The sequence below is a fragment of the Pipra filicauda genome, unplaced genomic scaffold (assembly GCF_003945595.2).
Source record: "Pipra filicauda isolate LSUMZ 115617 unplaced genomic scaffold, ASM394559v2 scaffold385_size793830_pilon, whole genome shotgun sequence".
Taxonomy (NCBI): domain Eukaryota; kingdom Metazoa; phylum Chordata; class Aves; order Passeriformes; family Pipridae; genus Pipra; species Pipra filicauda.
The window spans coordinates 451,000-470,908 of record NW_024104515.1 but is presented as its reverse complement, the minus strand read 5'-3'; the positions used below and the strand labels follow the sequence as shown (position 1 = coordinate 470,908).

The 19,909-nt window shown below is 63.1% G+C and overlaps 2 protein-coding genes across 2 annotated transcripts; both read left to right on the top strand.

Annotated features, from left to right (window-relative positions):
* Positions 1–4,707: 4,707 nt before the first annotated feature.
* On the top strand, positions 4,708–14,385 carry XKR7 (XK related 7). Its single transcript, XM_027721748.2, has 3 exons — positions 4,708–5,178; positions 10,393–10,592; positions 10,679–14,385. The coding sequence occupies exons 1-3, from the start codon at positions 4,754–4,756 to the stop codon at positions 11,629–11,631; spliced, it is 1,578 nt and encodes a 525-aa protein (XP_027577549.1). The 5' UTR covers positions 4,708–4,753; the 3' UTR covers positions 11,632–14,385.
* Positions 14,386–14,983: 598 nt separating this feature from the next.
* CCM2L (CCM2 like scaffold protein) lies at positions 14,984–19,023 on the top strand. The gene is made up of 10 exons (XM_027721747.2): positions 14,984–15,082; positions 15,364–15,531; positions 15,778–15,861; positions 15,975–16,158; positions 16,711–17,165; positions 17,246–17,381; positions 17,539–17,602; positions 17,805–17,952; positions 18,121–18,259; positions 18,458–19,023. Exons 1-10 carry the CDS (start codon positions 15,053–15,055, stop codon positions 18,736–18,738), a joined length of 1,689 nt encoding a protein of 562 aa, XP_027577548.2. The 5' UTR covers positions 14,984–15,052; the 3' UTR covers positions 18,739–19,023.
* Positions 19,024–19,909: the final 886 nt, after the last annotated feature.

The window sequence follows — 19,909 nt, the reverse complement described above, 5'->3', positions numbered from 1 at the left end:
ATGGGGATGGTCCCAATCCCACGGGTCTCACCGCCCGGAGGAAGGATGGAGGGTCCAGCGTGGCCCTGCGGCGCTGAGCCCCGGCCTGGGGGGTCCTGGCCCCTCAGCCGGCCCCCAGCGCACCCCACTCCCCGCAGCCCGGGTGGGCGTGGGGCTGAGAGCCTCTGCCCTGCTTGGTCCCGCTGGGAGTGAATTATTTATGACTTGTCACAGCCCGTCCCCTCTCCCCCAGCACCGCCGTCTGTCTCCTCTTCCCCGCCGCTTCCCAGCGCGGTGCCGCTGTTGGCAGCTGGGCCCTTGGAGCATCAGGTGGCCTCTCTGTCCTCTTTTCCCCCCAGATCGCCATAATGGGCACTCAGAGCATGGGGCGGCGAGCTCAGGTTTCCTCTCGTGCAGCTGGTGGCTCATCCGGAGCTCAACATCCAGGACCTGCCATCCCCAGGGAGTGCAACCAGCTATGGTCTCAGCAGCTTGACTCACCCTCGGCCAGCCCCAGTGTCTCCCAGTTTGTACTGGGCAGGGACCAGTCTTGGGAATGCCCTGGCAGGGCACTGCATCCATCTGCTGCCCTGAATGACCCTGCCTGTGGGAAGGGAAACATATTGCCCCTCAAAATGGTTTTTATCTCCTTCTTTCTACCCCGCCCATCCGTGAGCAAGAGGAGTCAGAGTAATGGGGTGTGGGAGATGCAGGAAAACCCAGCACTGATGGCAAGGACCAGCAGACCTTCACTGGGTGAGCTCTCTGGTGGGAGAGGGGCCCCAGCAACCCACCCAGGGCTGGTGGGTAACAGGGGACACTGGTCTTTATGTCCCGTGTCCCTGCTCTGGACAAAGCCCTGGAACAGCATCTTGGGTTTCCAAATGCAGCCCTGTCTCCAAGCAGTCACCTCTGTCACCTGCTCAGCTGCTGCTTCCCTGGTGATGGTGGAGAGACCTCTAATCTGTTCTGGATCTGTGCTTTGATGGGAGGGAGCCCCAGTGACCTGCCCGAGGCAGTGAGCACAGGCTGGCAGAAAGGAGAAGTCCCAGTGCTGGGGCCCTGGCTTGTTAGCACATGTCCTTCCTGGGACTCCTTTGACAAGGAGCTCCCCAAAGGGTGTGTGGTGACCCCAGTGCTGTGGCCCCTCCAGGCTGTCGGGGACAGGGAGCGCAGGGGTGGAAGGAGCGAGGCGGTGGCTGGCGGGTGGTCACCACATTTCTGTGGGCAAATAATCCCTTAAGAGAGATTACCCAGATCGGAAGATTACTGGCCCTAATCCCATAAGGTCATTTGTTCCAGTAAACTGAGGAGATCTCCTCTGCCTGCGGAGGCAGCGTTGGCTGAAGTACGGCGGCTTCAGGGCAGCGGTGGGAGCTGGTGCACACACGGGCACCACGGGCTGGGAGTGATCCACACTCACATCAATCAGAAAATGCAACGGGATTGGGGCTGGATGCCAATGCTGGAAAATGCTCCTATGTCGGTAGGGGCAGCTGGCTGGAGATCTGCAGGCTGGGTCAGGGACCAGTTTCTTCCATCCACCCTCTCAGGGCTGGCTCCCTTGGAGTCCCAGCAGGAGAGGGCAGTGGGGCAGGTTGCAGAGTGGGATGCAGGACATGAGACAGGTATATGGGATGCAGGATGTAGGACGTGGGTCTGCTCCTTTCCTGCAGCCTCACCCCACAGCATCCACCATGGAGCAACTGGCTTCAGCTTCCTGCTGGGTGTGACGGCAGCACTTGATCCTTGTTGCTTTGATGGGATCAAGAGAAGAGCTCCTGATTCCCATGACATGTGCTGGGATCCTAACTGGAGGTGGAGCTACATTCACCTCCCAGGGGATACAGTTTCCAGGCAGGTGACAAAAGGCTCCCTGGGTAGTGAAAGCCCATCCATCTGTCTTGCTGCACATGCACGGACACAGCCTCTCGAGGCTGGGGTTCGGCTGCAGGGCTGGGAGCTGGATGTGGTGCTTGGGTAGTGTGGCCTGGCTGGGTGGTGGCTGTCCCCTTCAGCAGCTGCAGACCTTCTCCCACCACCTCCCCAGAAGCCCTCGTACTGCCCAGGAAAGCTGGGAAGAGGGAGAGCTTTCTGAGTTTGGGCCAGAGAGATGGGATGGGGATGGGAATGGGATGAGATGGAGGTGGGGATGGGGGTGGGAACAGGCTGACTGTGTCCTGGCAGAAGCATAAGGAAGCACAGTGACTCTGGGGTTGCCAATGACAGTGCAATGAAGGCTGGGTTTTGCTGGGAATGCTGAGCTGCAGGGAGGGGTAGGAACTGCTCTCCCTGGAAAGGTGGGGCCCAGCTCAGCACAGGCATGGGGGAAGCTGCAGCTGAGGGATTGCAGAGCCACGGACATTTGGAAAACATTTCCAGGGCAGCAAGCAGCGGCTGGTGCTATGTCTGTGGCCTCTCCCCAACCAAGCTCTGAGCCAGCCACCAATTATGGATTTCTCCTCCTGGAGCCAGCGCCAGGGGCAGACCTTCTGCTTGGAAACTGGACTCAGATCGGGACCAGAGGTCCATTTGGACCAGTTCCCCTGGGAACTGGACAGCCAGAGGAAGCAGCCACCCGCCCACTGCCGGGGTCTGCTTTGCTTTGCTGTGTGTTTTGTGGAAAGAGCAGGTTTGGTTTCATCATGTTCCTTTTTCTTCCTTGCAGCCCTTTTCTGTATGCAGCCAGAAACCCTCCCTGCCTGCTGGCAGCTGCACAGGAAGCTTCAGGGATGTTTATAGGGTTTTTTTTCTCTCTCTTCTCTTTTCATGTGGCTGCTGGGGCCTGTTGTTAAGATAAATCAGACTTCAAACCACGGTCTCCATGTTTTCAGGCTGTGGATCTTTAACTGCTGTTTCAGAGGGGGTGTTTCAGGTTCAGGGAAGAAAGGTGGGTCTGTCTCTCCCTGATTTCCAGATCCTCTCTCCCTGATTTCCAGATCCCCTCTCCTTGGCACTGTGCCACCATCACAGCAACATGGGCTCTGCTCCATCACCCAGGCAAGACAGAGTCCCCAGGGACTGATCCCAAAGAAGTCTGGGGTGACCAGGCATTGGCAGGGGCTCTGGCCAGCAGACCCCATCCTTGTCAGGGGCCCTGCCCTGTCTGGTAGCTGATGAAAAGCTCCTTTCTTCAGGCTCTGGGATGCTGGGAGCATCCCCTCCCCCAGGCAGGCATTTGTGGAGGGGATCTGTCAGGAGCATCTCAAGGTGAGGTGTTTCAGTCACATTACCCATGGTAATACATGCAGCACGGGGAGAGCCTCGCCGAGGCTGCTCCCTTGTACTGAGTAACACCTTCACCACACTGGAATGTGCCCCAGGAGCCCAGACTCACCACACCCCTCTTTGTGCTGATCCCCCTTGCTGCCCTGCAAGGCAGAATTTGGAAGCTGGCTGTGTTTCCCCGATCAAACGTGACTCCCCTTGCTGTGTGCTGTGGCGTGCTGACTGTGGGCCAGGCTCCAGCCACGCGTGGGGCTCCTCTGCAGGCAGATAAATGGGGCTGAACCTTGGGGACTGAGCCTCAGCGAGCCAGAGCCCGTCTCCATGGGCTGGGGGCTGGAGCTGCCTTCAGAAGGCAGCTGCCTGCATGCAGTCACCCTCCCTGGAGACCCACCACAAAGGAGAGAAAGCCCTTTCCCTCCCAGCAGTGCCAGGGATGCCGGCACAGTGCTGTTCCTTGTGCAAGCACGTGTCCTTGGGGGGGTACAGCCCTTCGCTCTGCCAGACACGTTGTGTCCAAACCCCGATGGGCAGCAAGGGGGGGAGAGGTGGTGGGGCAGCATTGGAGCACTCATGCACCCAAACCCCAGTGCCCCGGGTCCACCTGGACCTTGGCACTTTGCCCTCGGGGGTGTCCCCAAGGCTGGGGAATAACGTGGAACTCTTCCAGCAGTTTCATTTCAGGAATAACAAAAGCCTGCTACCAAACCCCATCTTTGGTTTTTTCGAAGGGGATACACCTTCTTTGAGCAAGCTGGTCTAGTGAAAGGTGATCCTGCCCATGACAGGCAGTTGGAATGAGATGAGCTCTGAGGTCCCTTCCAACCCAAACCATTCCATGATTCTATGACTCTCTCTCCAAAGCAGGGCTCAGGTCCAGCCCAGCCAGCCCCTGCTGGGACTCCCCTGCCTCAGGCACGACCCTGGTGGTCTGTGGCCCTGACCCAGCCCTGGAGGAGCAGAGGCACCCACCCCTCCACCCACAGAGACCTTGGGAGGTTCATCCCACCCTGGCCCACTCCGGGGCTGGTCCCACGGGCAGGCTGAGCCTTGGTGACCGGGGGAGCCCGGGGCCGCCCAGCAGCTGCCCGGGGAGCTCCGATCCTCGTTGGGCCGGGGAGGGGATGGTCTGACACCTCGGCCGCTGCCCCGGGGGGTTCCACCGGCTCCGGGGTGGGGTGCAGAGGGGTCCCCGCTGGCACCGCGCGGTGCTCGGCGGGTCCGCGCGGCTCTTCCCGGCGGGGACCCGGGTGGGTCGGTGCCACTCGGGGGAGGGGCCGGTCGCCCTTCCCAGCGCGGGGCGGCGCCCACCGGCACCGAGTGCTCCCCCGGGACCCCGCGGCGCCGGCGGGCGGGGCGGCCGCCCCTTCCGGGGGGGGTGGCGGGGAGCGGCGGGACCCGCCGCGGGCTCCCGGCGCCGGCCGGGGGGGGAGCCGGTGTCGGCGGCGGGCGCGGGGCGAGGCCGGCGGGGGCGGGCGCTGCCGGGGCGGGCTCCATCCCTCCGGAAGTCTCTCCCGCTCCCTCCTTTCTCCTCCTTTCCCCCGACAACATGGCCGCGAAGTCGGACGGCGGCGGCGGCGGCCCGGCCGTGCTGCTGGAGAGCCCCGAGGACGGCGGCGAGCGGCGGGCGGCGGGCGCGGCGCCCCCGGCGCGGCGGTACCGGCTGCGGGACGGGTGCTGGGTGTTCTGCGCGCTGCTCGTCTGCTTCGCGGACGGCGCCTCGGACCTGTGGCTGGCGGCCCATTACTACGTGCGGGGGCAGCGGTGGTGGTTCGGGCTGACGCTGCTGTTCGTGCTGCTGCCCTCGCTCGTGGTGCAGATGCTCAGCCTCAGGTGGTTCGTCTACGACTTCGCCGCCAGCACCAAGGACAGCGGCGCCGGCACCAAGGACAGCGGCCCCCGCGGCTGCTGCCGCCTCTGCGTCTGGCTGCTGCAGGGCCTGATCCACCTGCTGCAGCTGGGGCAGGTCTGGAGGTACGGGGAGGTTGTGGGGCTAGAGGGGGTGTGGGTGTACGGGGGGGATGGGGATACCCGGGGGATGGGGGTACCGGGGGGATGGAGATGTTTTTGGGACTGACCCACCTGCTGCACCTGGGGCAGCTCTGGAGGTATGGGGGTACCCGGGGGATGGAGGTACAGGAGGCTGAGATGGGGCTGCTGCAGGGCCTGATTCACCTGCTACAGCTGGGGCATGTCTGGAGGTACGAGGGGAGGGGTGAAATGGGGGTCATGGAGCCAGGCGGGGCTGGAGGGAGCGGCAGGTGCAGCAGGGATATGGGTGGAGGTAACAGCATTGAAGCCACAGGAGGGGATGGCAGGGCATGGGGGTAAGTGGGTGGGGATAGCGAGATGCAGCAGGGACCCAGACACGGGGAGGGCATGGGGATCAATCCCTCCACAGCTCCAGCAGGAGGGGTGGTGGGGGAGAGCCACCAGCTGTGGGCACACGTGGGTGTGGATAGGAGCTGTGGGTGTGGGTGTGGGTGAGGAGCTGCAGCCCAGCTCGATGCCACAGCCCTGCCATCCCCACTGCTGGGTGGTGCTGGGCCTGCTGCAGACCTGCCTGGCCATGGCAGTGGCGTTCTGGGGGTGAAGTGCTTCTGCTGGGCCCTGAACACCTCTTGGATCCTGCTCTGATCTCACTGTATCTGTGGGGTGGTGGGTGAGGAGGTGCAGGTGGTCCCCAACCTGTCAGGTTCCTCTGCTGCCCCATCCCAGCCCTGGGGACAGGCCCGTGAACAGGCAGGGCAAGTGGCAACCAGGCAGGCTGGGGCAGCTCAGTACCTCCCTGCAGACCCCCCAGAAGCCTGAGCTGATGGTTTCTTGACACCCTCCTCTTCTGTGCCATGGAGCCAGCCCTGCACCTTCGCAGCTCTGCTGAGCTCCATCCCCGGGTGCTGGGGAAGAGCCGGGTGCTGGCACAGAGTGGCTCTCAAGGAGCTGGTACCGGGAGGGCAGACAATGGCAAATTCCCGGAACAATGCATGGAGCAGGCAGGGCTCCCGGCTCGGGTTTCCATCCTGTTTCCTCTCCTGAGTGCTGTAGTAGAGGCTCCCCACTCCCTATCGGCGTCTGCATGTTCATTCCTTTGCTGCTCTTCCTGGGAGGCTCTGGGGTGTGCAACTTTGTTTGACAGTGCAGATGTGCTGTGCTCAGGGGGCTCCTGCCCCTTCCCTCACCAACACGCCTGCCCTCCCTGATCCCCCAATCCCTGGGGCCGCTCTGGGGGTACACTGGCTGTACACCCTGCCTCAGTGTGCGGGGGGAGATGGTGAGGGAGAGGACAGGAGCTCTCTGGCCCTGTCTGCAGTCAGCCTCGGCCCTGACACACCTGATCCCAGCCCGAGCTGGAGCGGAGCCGTGGCTGGGGGCTTTGCTCCCAGGGGTGTCAGCCCTGCTCTCGGATCGGCTGCACCACGGAGACTCCTAAGCCAATTAAAGCGGTAACTCTCAGCACTCACCCTCCAGGACATGTTGGTCTCAAGATGCAGCTGAGGCTCTTTCTAATCTCAGGATTTGGGATTAGCTCTGGTGACCAGTTAAATGCAGTTCGTTAAACCCATTAGCGAGGTTGGATCCGGTACAGGTGGATGTGGCAGTTAGAACAGTGTTGGATAAATGCTAAAGGCAAGGCTTTTCCCTGGTCAGAGCACTGTATTTCTTGTCAAACATCTCCCCTTTTCTGATTTACCTGCCTTCTCCCTCAGCTCTGCAGGTCTCACCTCTACCAACCCACAGGTCTCACTGCACAGCCCCGAGTCCCACGTGTGACAAAGACCCCCCAGCCCCAAGAATACATCTACTTCCCAGCTGCAAAGGCAGCTCTGAGCGCTGGCTCTGAGGTTATCCCAAAGTTAGTTGTCCTCAGTCTGTTCACAATGCACATGCACATACCCTGTCACGGATGGTCTCCAGAGACAGTGTCGGCAGCATGACCACGTGCTCATGTAAGGAGCAGCAGTGTGGGCCTGTCCCCAGCCAGTCCCACACCACCACCATGCTCATGGGTTGTGCTTGGATGGTTTGGCAGCTCAGGAATTGTTATCTGCTCACAAAGAGTTGCCAGCTTCTTCACTAAAGCAGTTCCGCAGGGGGGATGCTGCGTGTGCCAGTGTGCCTCCCTCCCAGCAGCCAGCCAGGGTCCCCTGTCACCTCTGTGGGCTGGCAGCTGGCCAGGGTGTCTCTGTGGGTCCCACAGCCTGGGCACATGCCTGTGCCCATGTCTGTGTCAGCCCAGGGCCACACATGGATTGGCTGCCTGGGGGTCACTGGGGCCAGGCCTGGGGTGCCCTCTCCATGTGCAGGTCCTTCCCAAAAGACCCCATCAACCCATGCCCCCGCATCCTCTGCTGGCCTGGGGACCCAGTGCCACCCCTCAGTCCTGGTGGCAGCCCTGGAGGGCAAGGACATCCTGGGTGGGCTCACAGGGGGTGGCAGAGCTAGGAATGCAGGTTTTCCCCCCGACTACCACCATGTGGTCCCAGGGCTTTGCTCTGTCTGCATGTAGGCAGGAGCCCTCCCAGCCCCAGCTTTGGGATATGAGCTTGTCCTGTGGCAGGACCCAGTTCTGGAAGTCCCCACATGGCCCTGCTGCATAGGACAAAGGGCTTTTTAGGGCCAGACCAAGCCTTTCCCCAAACAGGAGTGCCATCAGCTGCTTCCCTGGGTACCCAGGGCACCTTGGGGTGTGGTGCTGGTGGGACACAGAGGACACAGAGGCTTTGTCAGTGAGGTGATGTGGGTGCATGTGCAGCTCTCCCTGATGATCTGACTTGGTGGGATGTGTAAGGGATTAAATGGCTGTAACAGGGAAGCAATTTTCTCCTTGTTTAAATACAGGATTAAGGGATGAGATCCCAAATTATCTTCTGGGAAAATTGCATTCCCTATTGCTCACTCTGGAACTGGAGGGTCCCTCATCCTTTTCCATCTGAGGATGATGATTAGCAGATCTTTTTATAATTAGAGTCAGGTTTTTTTCCTCATCCTTTTTTCCCAACACCTGAAAACCGGAGTCAGTATCTGGGAGTTGGGGGCAAACGTTGATGCTGGTGACAGACCCAGCTGTGGTGGGGCTCTGGCAAACCCAGCACCCACCCAAGCCACCACCTTCCTGCTGCAGGGATTTCATTGGATGACTCTTCGCAATACAAAGGAGGGAGCAATTAGCCCTGAGAGCTCTCGCTGTCGGTTTCTGCCTCATCATCAGTTTTTTTGAAAATTAAATGATTTTTTTTTTCAAGTGATTGATTCTGTGTTTCCCGTGCAGCTGCCGCGGCGCGGGGCTGGGGAGCGCCCGCCACGCTGGCAGCGCCGGGATCATTCTCTGGGCTGAAACACCACGGGATGATCAAATGCAGAACAAATAAGAATCAACATTTCATTCGGGCGAGTTGATGGGAGATGAAATCTCATTTTAATGAGACCCATGGAGCTGGCAGGGAGACAGGAGGATAATTGTGCCCTCGCTGAAAGCTGGGGAGGCTGCAGGTCACTTGTTGAGCAGCGGAGGAGCCAGGGCTGGGGACTCTGGGGTCCATGTGTGGGGGCTGCTCTGCACCATGGACAGTGAGACTGTGGCTCTGACAAGCCCAATTATCGAGGCTAATTACAGGGACAGGACGAGGTCACCAGTGCCCAAGCCTGGTTCATGCATGGGTGCCCCGGGACAGCAGTGATGCCCTGCAGCACACCGGGCTCTACATCACTTCTCCTATTGTTGTTTCCCTGCTACTCCATGCCTTCCCTTTCTGGGCTGTCCTCTGGTTTGTTCCCCCACCAGCAAGGTTTGTTCCCCCACCATTAGCGTCACCGCCCTTCTGCAAGGCAGTGGCTGTGGTGGTGCAATGGCAGCACTGGCCTGGCTGGCTGTGAGCAGGTGGCACCAGCATGCAGATCTGTGCTGGGAGCCAGGAGCCGGGTGGCCACAGTCTCTTCCCCCTGAGCAGTGAGGGACAGGCTGCAGCAAAGGCTAAAATTAGGTGCTGCCCTCAAGGTGGAGGTTAAAGCGTCACTTTGAAACCAGCGCAGAGAAGGGAGGGGCTGGCAGTGGAGCTGGCCAGGGCAGAGCAGATGGCAGCAGAGTGACACGGGGGCTTGGTGGCCCCAGCTGATGGCCCTCACTGTGCTCTCAGGGCTGTGCAGCCCAGGGGTGGGAACACTCGGCTGTCCCTGCAGTGGAAGCAGGGCTGGCTCCTGCCTCTTCCTGCTGACGGATGAGCTGAAAGTGCTGGGATCAGGCTTTCTCCCATGCTCTGGGCTGATGGAGTTGGCTGGCAGCACATTCTGGAGCTGATGGAGAAGCCGTTGCTCTGCCAGAGGATTTTACTCATTGGAGGAATCTATGGTCTGACATCCTCCCTCTGCACCTTTCTGTTCCCCTCCTCACCTGGCTCCCTCCTCATAGTCAGCGGAGCCCTGGCCGTGGTGCAGGCAGGGCTGCCCGGGGATGCCCTGCCTGGCCGGCCCCTTGTCCCCTCCTGCAGTGCCGGATCTGGCCCAGTGTCATGGGGAGGGTCCCTGGTGGTGGTGACTCAGCCGGGCGTGCGTCGGTGCCACGCACACCTCCGCTGACCCCCGGCCGACGACCAGATGGCCAGGGCCAGTGTGTGGCCGCGCCCGTAGCCCTGCCAAGAGCCGAGGCAGCGCCGCCACGAGCGCCGGGAGCTTCCCGCAGGCAGCACAGCACAACCAGCTGGTGCCTCCATCCTGGCCAGGTCGGGGGGAAACAGGGTGGGCTCTGTGCCAGCTGGGACCAAAATATCCCTTTTGAGAAGTAGTCGGATGTTGGTGCTGGGCTGGGACAACCCAAATCTATGGGTGGGGCTGTGGGGAGGATTCCTGGTTTGGGGGGGATCCAGACCCTGCATGAGGGAGGAAGGGTTGGGATATTGGCTGGGTAGGCACTGTGATGTTCAGCTGGGCAGTGGGGTGATGGCCCAGGGCAGAGGAATGTTTAGCTGGCTTTGTACAAGCTGCCCCTTCCTAAATTGGAGCCCTAGGGTAAGACAGAGACATGCTCAGCATGGCTGCTACCCCATAGGCCCTGGCACCCCTGGCCTAGGGGGATTTCCAGAGCCGCAAATCAAGGGAACAGCAGTCATAGAACAGTCCTGGCGTGGGCAGGGCAGAGTGAGCTCCACTGCCCGGGCAGTTGGGGCTTGTCTCACCCTTCCCAACCTCGCGCAGGTACCTCCGCACGCTGTACCTGGGGCTGCAGAGCCGGTGGCAGGCCGAGCACCGCCGTCGCCACTACTACTGGCGGATGATGTTCGAGAGCGCGGACATCAGCATGCTGAGGCTGCTGGAGGCCTTCCTCAAGAGCGCACCCCAGCTTGTGCTGCAGCTCAGCATCATGGTGCAGCAGAAGAGCATCGAGCCGCTGCAGGGTAAGGGACACACCCCATTGAGGGGGAACAGGGCAGTGGGAGGGGGGTCCCCGGCCTCCGCGGGCTCTCACAGCCGCTCCCCGCAGGGCTCTCGGCCTCGGCCTCGCTGGTCTCGCTGGCCTGGATGATCGCGTCCTACCAGAAGGTGCTGCGGGACTCGCGGGAGGACAAGATGCCCATGTCCTACAAGGGTGCCGTGGTGCAGATCCTCTGGCACCTCTTCACCATCGCCGCCCGTGCCATCGCCTTTGCCCTCTTCGCCTCCGTATTCCAGCTCTACTTCGGCATCTTCATAGTCACCCACTGGTGCATCATGACCTTCTGGATCATCCAGGGCGAGACGGATTTCTGCATGTCCAAGTGGGAGGAGATCATCTACAACATGGTGGTGGGCATCATCTACATCTTCTGCTGGTTCAACGTCAAGGAGGGACGGAGCCGCTACCGCATGTGCATCTACTACATCATCACGCTGTCAGAGAACGCCGCCCTCACCATCCTCTGGTTCCTCTACTATGACCGCGAGACCATCTCCGACTTCGACGCCTTAATCCTCGTCTGCGTGGTCAGCTCCAGCTTCGCCCTCGGCATCTTCTTCATGTTCATCTACTACTGCCTCTTGCACCCCAACGGCCCCATCTTCCGCCACCGCAACGTGGGCTGCATCTTCCGGCAGGAGCCGCCTCCAGTGCCGGGGTCCCCCACGGACGCCGTCACCAGCCCCCCACGCTCGCTGCCGCGGACTACAGGGGGGGAGCGGGAAGGGGCGCCGGGGGAGCGGGACAGTTGCGTGCCCGTCTTCCAGGTGAGACCCCGCACTCTGCCGGCAGCGGCCGCCCGCGCCCCGCGGACAGAGAGGCCCGTCATCCGCATTGACCTGCCCAGGAAGAAGTACCCAGCCTGGGACGCCCACTTCATCGACCGGCGCCTGAGGAAGACCATCCTGGCGCTGGAGTACGCGTCGCCCATCACCCCTACCCTGCAGTACCGCACCCCCGGCGCCCCCCAGGAGCTGCTGGAGTATGAGACCACCGTGTAGGGTGGCGGGGCACGGGGCTTTGGCGGGACCCCTGGTGCCACCCCAGCCAGCCTGCGTCTCCGCAGCCGTTTGCCTTCCGTTGGGTTTGCCGGCTCTGCCGTGTTGCCGTGCTGAGCGCCCCGCGGGCGGTGGCCGGGGAGGTCTCTTGGTGCTATCCCCCCTCTCGCGCCGCCCTCCTGCAGCCCAGACACCCATCCCGCCTGACGGCGCCCGCCCCTGCACCCCCCAGGGCTCATCCTTGCCAAAATACCTCACCGGTGCCTGAGCCCCAGGCAGTGGGTGCTGTGGCCCGTGTCAGTGGTGCAGGATGGGGACTGGGGGCACCCTGAGCTGGGGGCACGGTGGGGCACGGTGGGGCACAGTGGGGCGTGGTGGGCAGCACATGGGGACACTGGTGCCTGTGCCATGGCAGAGCCATGGGGCTGGGACGTGGCTGCACTGGGGTGTGCATGGGGCTTGTCACCCACAGGAAGCTGGGACAGGGACAACTGCGGTCTGTCCAGCCCTCCCAATGTCTCACAATTCCCCCACACCCTGCAGCACCAACCCTTGGGGAGCCCCTTCATCTCCATCCTCAGTTCCCCCTGGCTCAGGGTTGAGCCATGTTCCCAACCCCACTGTCCTGTGGGGCACAGACCCTGGCCTGGGGTGGGCACAAACCCTGCCCCCCTGGTTCTGAGCTGGCATCCCAGCTGTGGCTGGGATGGCTATGCCTCATCCTCCCCACCATTCCCACAGGAACTTCTTCATCTCATCGGGTTTGTTTTCACCTGGTGATGTTTTGTGTGACATTTTCTACCTCCGCTGGGGCCGGGGGTTGCAGGGCCTGGCTGGCACTGCTGAGGAGTGTGTGTGGGGCCGCTGGCGTTCCCTGGGTTCCCTAAAGTGGGATTCACACCCAGCCGTTCTCCTCTCTCGGGTTTGGCATCTCTTCCCACCCGAGAGCTTTTCCATTTACTCCCCCGTCGGCATCAGCCCCCTCCAGAGCCTCAGTGTAAACCTGAGCTGGGATCCTCCCTCCCCTGGCCTCACCCCGTGTCCACCCAGCCTCCTCCCTGTCCCTGCCTTGCCTGCCCCTGCCTGCTCCTGCCTCCCCAGAGGAGTGGGACTGCCCTGGGCTCCGGGTTTGAATGTGTCCCTGGTCCTGCCCGGATCTGTCAGCCCCCACCGAGGGGCTGTGCTGAATGTACCCTGTGCCCCGCCCTGGGCCGGGACTGTCCCAGTGGGGTGCGTGTGTTTGTCTCTCTGTGTGTCTGCGTGTGTGTGTAAGTGTGTGCAGGGGCTGGCAGGGGTTTGCAGGGGAGGGGAGGTGTCAGACCCCCCAGCCGTGCTCCACCCCATCCCCTCACCCCCTGCACCCATGGCCCCTGTGCCTTCCCCACAACTCCTGTGCCCCCCACAACAGCCCCGCAGGGTACTGGCTTCTGGCTGCCCTGAGCCGCTGTGCCAAGCCCTGCCCGGGCTGGGGAGCATAGGCAGCACCGACAGCCCCTCCGTGCCATGGGGCACCGTGTGAGGCACCAGAGGATAGGAGGGCTGGGATGGGAGAGCTGCACCTGGGAATGGATGGGATGTGGGGTCCTTGAGGGCTGGCGTGGGTGCCATGGCCAGGGTGGGTGGGTGGATGTGCAGTAGTGGTGGCATCACGTTTCTTTTGTTTCCCATTTCTCGGTAGCTGGGGTGACAGCCGGCTGGGCTGGCCATCGATGGGGTCACTGGTGCTAACTGGTGCTAACTGGAAGCCTTGGAAACCCTTTAGGAGGAGGTTGCAGAGCATGGCTGGGGCTGGGCAGGGGGCTGGGCCCCCCAGCACCTGCACCCCTCCTTCACCACCATCACGGGCAGACCCCGTTAGTGGGGGCTGTTCATGCTGGGGAAGCCCCAGGCCTGGGGTGGCTCTGTGGGGGGGTCTCTTTTCCTCAGGGAAGGTGGGGGGCAGTAGCCAGGGGGGCCAGGGGCTCATCCCTGTGGGTGTTGAGCAGCATTGCTGCAGCCTCTGTGCAGTGCCCAGGCGGTGGCAGCTCCTTGCTGGGTCCCACTCCAGCAGAGATGGGGATGAGCCAGCATGGGGCAGCGCTTCTGGGCTCCCCCTGCCCCAGCCCCTCTCCCTGTCCCCTGCAGGACAGAGACACCGTTCAGGGTGACCTGGACCCCCCATGCCCTTCACCCCGGGGTTTGTGTGGGGACCCCAGGGCCGCGCCGGTGGGACAGAGGGACACTTTTCTATGCACTCAAGCCACGGTACCCTCAGCCCTGGGCTGCTCTGGGCAGGGCATTCTGGCCATGCCTGGGGCTTAGGGGGAGCCCCTGGATCCAGCTGCTGCCCTGGGGCTCGGCCAGGCTGCCCCCTTGCCCCCCCCAGCCTGTGCCACAGGGGCAGCCAAACCCAGCGCCACCAGGATGGCAGCACTGGCCCACCAGGACCGCAGCAAGGGGGGCATGACTGGGGGCCAAGCAGCTACAGGATGGGCGCAGCTCCAGGGCTGCTCCAGCTTCAGGGAGTGAGGGAAGTTCGTTCTGGCAGGGGCTGCCGCGGGGTCTCAGCCACTCCCTGGCCCCCCTCCGGCGCTGGGACCCGGCGACTGCTGTCATGTACTGTAAATACTCTGTGTGCCACCTTCTTCTCTGGGACCCTCGGCACGGGCGGGGGTGAGCGGGAGGCCGGGGTCCGTCCCGAGACTTTTTTGTATACCACAAACTTTTTGTATATTTTTAATTTTGCTGCAACATGAGATATTAAATTCATTTCAATAAGCCCTGCCTGTGGGATCCTGTCCTTGCTGGCACCTCCAGCTCATGGGTGGGGTCTGAAGTGGGGCAGGATGATGCGTCTGTCATGGGGTTCTTGGGGACTCCAGGAACAGAGCAGGGTGGCTGTGGGGGTGCTGGTCCTGGTGTGGCAGCCAGGAGGGAAGGGGGGGTACCAGCAGGATGCAGCTTCCCGGGGAGGAAGCTGCTGGACATGGCCACTGCTGGGCCAACCTCCTCCCTGCCAGAGGCCCTGATCCCCAACTGAACTCCAGACCTACGGGGGGGCTCAGGCTCCATGGGGAAGCAGAAGCAGCCCCAGGCCCAGGGAGGAGCCCTGTGGCAGTGAGGGGCAAGGGCTGCTCTGTAGCAGGGTCTCGAGGGCACCCCCACCACCTGCTCTGGTCCCAGTGCCTGCTCTGGTCCCATCCCAGCCCACTTCAGCCCCTGCTTCTGCCCAAATACCAGCCAAGTCCCAATCCCATTCCCAGGCTCAGTCCTGACCCGGTCCCAGTGTCAGCCCAGCCCAGGCTGGCCCAGCCCAGCCCAGTCCCAGCACCCCCCAGGAGAGGCAGGAACTCACATCCCAGCCATCCTGGTGGAGTTTCCGACACAGGAAAGCACCGCGGCGCCGAGCGGGGCGGTGGGGGCGGCCACAGCTCCGAGTCCGGCCATGGACTGCGAGGCCAAGAAGGGAAAGAAGGTGCGTGGGGCTGGGGCTGGTGTCCCGGGGGACTGACGGGAGGGTGGGAGCGGGCGAGATGCACGAGTCTGAGAGGCCCTGCACTCGTCCCACAGTGCAGCAGGGAGGAGTGGGGTCCTCACTCGCTGCCCCCCCAAACCACACGAATAATGCAAACCTGGCGTCAGCGAGCAGAGAGGTGCCCAGCCCGTCCCCAGGTGCTGGGTGCCACGGACCCTGTGTGTGGGTGCCAGGGTTGGGTGCCCGGTGCTGACTCCTCCCTGTGCCCGTTCCCCCGCCAGGGCTTTGTGTCGCCCATCAAGCGGCTGGTTTTCCCGAAGGCTGCGCGGAGGGCAGCGCTCCGCAGCAGCGTCTACCGGCGCCCGCTGCACTCCGTGCCCCTCTATCCCCCCGACTACCTGATCGACCCCCAGATCCTGCTGCACGACTACGTGGAGAAGGAGGTGAAGGTAAGGGGGTCTCCGGAGATGCCTGGGGTCACTGCCTGCTTGGGGTGGGGACATGAGGTCACCCCAAGCAAACAGCCAGGGAGGGGGAGGGTGGGTTGGGGATGCAGGAAGGACCCCCCACTGCAAGGTCTTCCCACACCCCAGGGACATGTGTCCTGTCCCTGGGGAGGTGGCTGGGTGTAGAGGCAGGGGGGAAGGTGTGTACCCAGGCCTCCCCAGGCTGCCCTGGATTTTGTCCTCCCCCAGTTTTTAGGCCACCTGACATGGGTGACATCCTCCCTGAACCCCTCTAGCCGGGATGAGGTGCTGCAGCTGCTGGACACGGCCAGGGTAAGACGAGTTACCACTCCCCAGGGTGCTCCCCAGTGCTGCCCAAAGGATGGGCACCGGGTGCCCCACGCTACCCAGTGCCCCACGTCCCCCCCTGCACTCTGCCCCTGCAGCAGCTGAAGGAGCTGCCGCTGCAGACGACCCCGGAGCAGGACAGCATCCTCAGCCTCTCTGCGCGCTGCCTCCTGCTCACCTGGCGCGACAACGAGGAGCTGATCCTGCGCATCCCCACCCACGAGATCGCCGCGGCCTCTTACCTGCGAGACGACGCCCTGCACCTCCTCATCCTCAAAACCGGTGCGGGGGTCCGGCCCGGGGGGTCACCGGCCATGGCACAGCTGGCCCTGAGTGCCTGGTGTACCCAGGGCATGGGGGGCTGGAGCCTGGGGGCTGATGGGGGTCGGGGTGTCCCCGCACTCGGTGGAGATGTCCCCTTCCCAAGGCTGGAGGGGGCACTGCCTGGGACTCTCTGGCAGGCAGGTCCCAGCTGTGCTGCCAGCTCTGTTTGCTTTAACGACAGGAGGCAGAGGGCTGGGAGTGCCCCCTGTCCCGTCCCACACACACACGGACAGGGGCTCCGGCTCTTTGATCAGCAAACCCCAGCTCAGCTGCCAGCCGGGAGAAGGGTCCCTGGGGAGGGGGCTGTGCTTCAGCCAAGGAGTGGCCCCTAATCTCCTGCCCTGCTGCCCCCACAACCCAGTGGGACTCTCACAATCCCAACCCGTGCCCCCATCCCTCTGCACTGGGCTGGTGGGACAGGGGTGCCAGGGCAGGGGCTGGGGGCCAGGCAGGGTGGGCAGTGCAGCCTCCCCACTGTGACGCCCCTCCCGTCTCTCCCCACCACCCCAGGCCTGGGAGTGGACCCGGTCCCCGCCGGAGCACACCCCGAGGCGGCCCCAGCCGGTGTGCCGGAGGCATTTCCCCCCGAGAAGCGCCCGGGGGGCTCCTGGCCGGAGGGCGGCCGGCTGGGGGGTGCGATGGAGCGGCGGCACACCATCTGCAGCCTGGACTGGCGGGCGGCGCGGGGCGGGCAGGAGGCCCGGCAGGGCGGCAGCCTGGAGCGGCGGCGGGGCGGCAGCTGGGAGCGGCGGCAGCGCGGGCGGCCCTCGGGCAGCTGGGAGCGGCGGCAGCCGTGCGGCGGCAGCTGGGAGCGGCGGAGGGCAGGCACCGCCGGTGGCAGCTGGGAGCGCGGCACAGGCTTCGGCAGCTGGGAGCGGCGGCATGCCGGCAGCAACCCCCTGGACCCCCAGGAGCCCTGCCCCGACGCCTACTCCAACCTCATCATCCTTGCCGTGCCCAACAGGGTGAGCAGCCCCGGTGTGTGCCACCCACTGCCTGCTCCCCCATCCAGCAGCACTCACTGCCCTCCTTCTCCCTGCTGCAGGATGCTGGCGAGGAGTCCTGTGCACTCATCTGCCAGGTGTTCCAGATCATCTATGGGGACCAGAGCATTGAGTGCGTGGACCGTGCCGGGTACCACTACACCTCCACGCCCACACGGCCCTGGCTCTCCAGCAGGAGTGAGTGGCTGGGGGCAGGAGTGGGGGCACCAAGTGGGGTGGCATGGGACTGATGGGTGGGGGTTCATGGGCACTGTATGGGGCTGATGGGTCAGGGTGCATGGGCACAGCGTGTGGGGTTTGGCCTCACTATGAGATCTCGGCTCTCCCTCCCCAGGCGAGAGCTGTCGCACAGATGGGACGTACGGCTACGATGCCGACTACAGCTGCTGCAGCTCCTTGTGAGTCTGGCTCCCCCCGGGGGTGCCCCTGGACTGGGGAGAGGTGCCCTTGCCCTTGGATGGGTGCCCCTGCTCTGGGTGGCTGCCTGTCCCAGCTGCAGTGGTGCCCCAGCCCTGTCCCAGGGTGGGTGCTGTGCAGTGGATGGAGGGCAGCCAGGCACACTGGGGGTTCAGGGACTCGCTGATCCTCATCTTCCCACAGCAACGGCTCTCATGAGACGTTCGAAGCGTATTACAGCGGCACCTCCTCGCCCTCCTTCCACCGCTCCCACCACAGCCTGGCCACTGCTTGCAGCGGCAGCGACCAGAGCGGTGCAGGGCTGGAGCAGCTGCAGGACTACATGATGACGGTGAGGGCACGGGGATGGGCACGGGGATGGGCAGCAGGCCAGCAGTGCCAACGGCTGGGGTGGGGGGCAGCAGGCAGGTCTGAGCCCCCTGCACCAGAGAACAGGTGGGGGGACAAGATTGTGTGCTGCCAGTGTCTCCATCCCCGACCCGTCCCTGTGTCACTGCAGCTGCGCAACAAGCTGTCATCGCAGGAGATTCAGCAGTTTGCCCTCCTGCTCCGTGAGTACCGGCTGGGCACGCCGGTGCGGGAGTACTGCACCGAGCTCCTGCGCCTCTACGGGGACCGCAGGAAGTTCCTCCTCCTGGGTGAGTGTCTGCAGCCACCCTGTGTTACCCTGCTGATATCTGTGCAGTCCTCGGGGTGAGGTGCTGGTGCTGGGTGTGCTCCAGGGGGTGTCAGGACCCCGGTGCTTGCAGGGGACAGGATGGGATGACCCCCTGCCAGCAGCCTGTGGGGTTCCCCTGACAGAGGCAGCCTCCTGAGGCTCGTGGTGCCCATGACAGGAATGAGGCCCTTCATCCCTGACCAAGACATCGGATACTTTGAGACCTTCTTAGAGAGCATTGGGATCCGGGAGGGCGGGATTCTCACCGACAGCTTTGGCCGCATCAAGCGCAGCATGAGCAACACGTCGGCCTCGGCTGTGCGCAGCTATGACAGCTGGTCCCTGCGCTCCGAGTCCGAGTCCTTCAACCGCATGATCACGGACATCACCCACGACATCGAGGCGCTGGCACGGGATGAGGAGGAAGAGGAGGAGGAGGAGGAGGACAACTACTTGTGAGCCACTGCAAAACCCAGCAGTCACCAATGTGGTGCTGCACCTTCAAGCTGAGACTTGGAAGGTGCCCAGCTCTGCCCCAGCACGTGGGAGGGGGGATGTTGTCCCCACATTTGTCACCATGGGAGGGGACAGGGCTCTGCACTGCTCTGCCAGCTCTCAGCAGGGCTGTTGGAATCACAGGGCAGCTGTGGCTGTAGGAGAGCCACGTATCCTGTAATTTCTGCAGATTTCAATTAAATGTTGGGGCTGGAAGCAGAGCAGGTTCTTCCCTGAGTAGAGGCTGTATCAGGGTGCAGGGACTGCTATGGTGGGGGGCTGTGCTGAGGCTGGGGGCTGCTGGGCTGGGCTGGGGCACCTGTCCACTCCAGCACCACATGCAGGTCACTCCCAGAGTCGGGGTGCTCCTGGCTGTTCCAAGCTTGCCCCAGCAATATGAGGGGCCAGCGAGAGTGTGCTGGGACAAGAAGGGGCCACAGCTGGCCTGCTGCTGCCTGTGACGCCTGTGTGACACTCGTCCAGCCGCGGCTGCGGGTGTTTCACAAAAGGAAGTTCCTGCCCCGGGACCCGGCTTCCTGCAGCACCGCCCTGCAGCCCCTCCGCCGCCGAGGGACAGGGCCATGCTCCCCGCTGCCTGATGGACCTCAGCTGATGTCCCCTGGCCTCTCTACCCCATCTAATGTCCCATGGCTGCTGGCCCTTGGCTGGTGGCCCCAAGCCGATGTTCTTTGGCAGGGGACTATAGGACGGCGCTGCAGCCCCAGACTGGTGTGTGGGCAGCAGATGCCGGGGCTACCACAGCAAATTATTTTTTCTCTTAAGAAATTTACATATGCAAACCCCCATGAGGTGAGTTGCTCTTGCGCCCTGGCTGCTTCCTCTGACACCCCGAGCCCAAGCAGTGCCGTGGTCAGGGGCATGGCAGAGCCATGGGTCCCCTTGCTGATTCTGTACCCATCCCAAATTCAGGGGTGCTCTGGGCAGAGCAAAGGCTGGAATGCTCTGGGGCTGGATAGGGCACCAAGAGGAGTTTAGGCACGGTAATACTAGGGCCAGTAGGGGACCTGGGGCACCTCCACCCCTCTGAGCTGGGATTCACAAACCCTATGCCCCCCACCTCCCATGTCCTGCACCCCATCATGGGATGCTCAAGGGTGTCTTTTCTTCTTCCTGG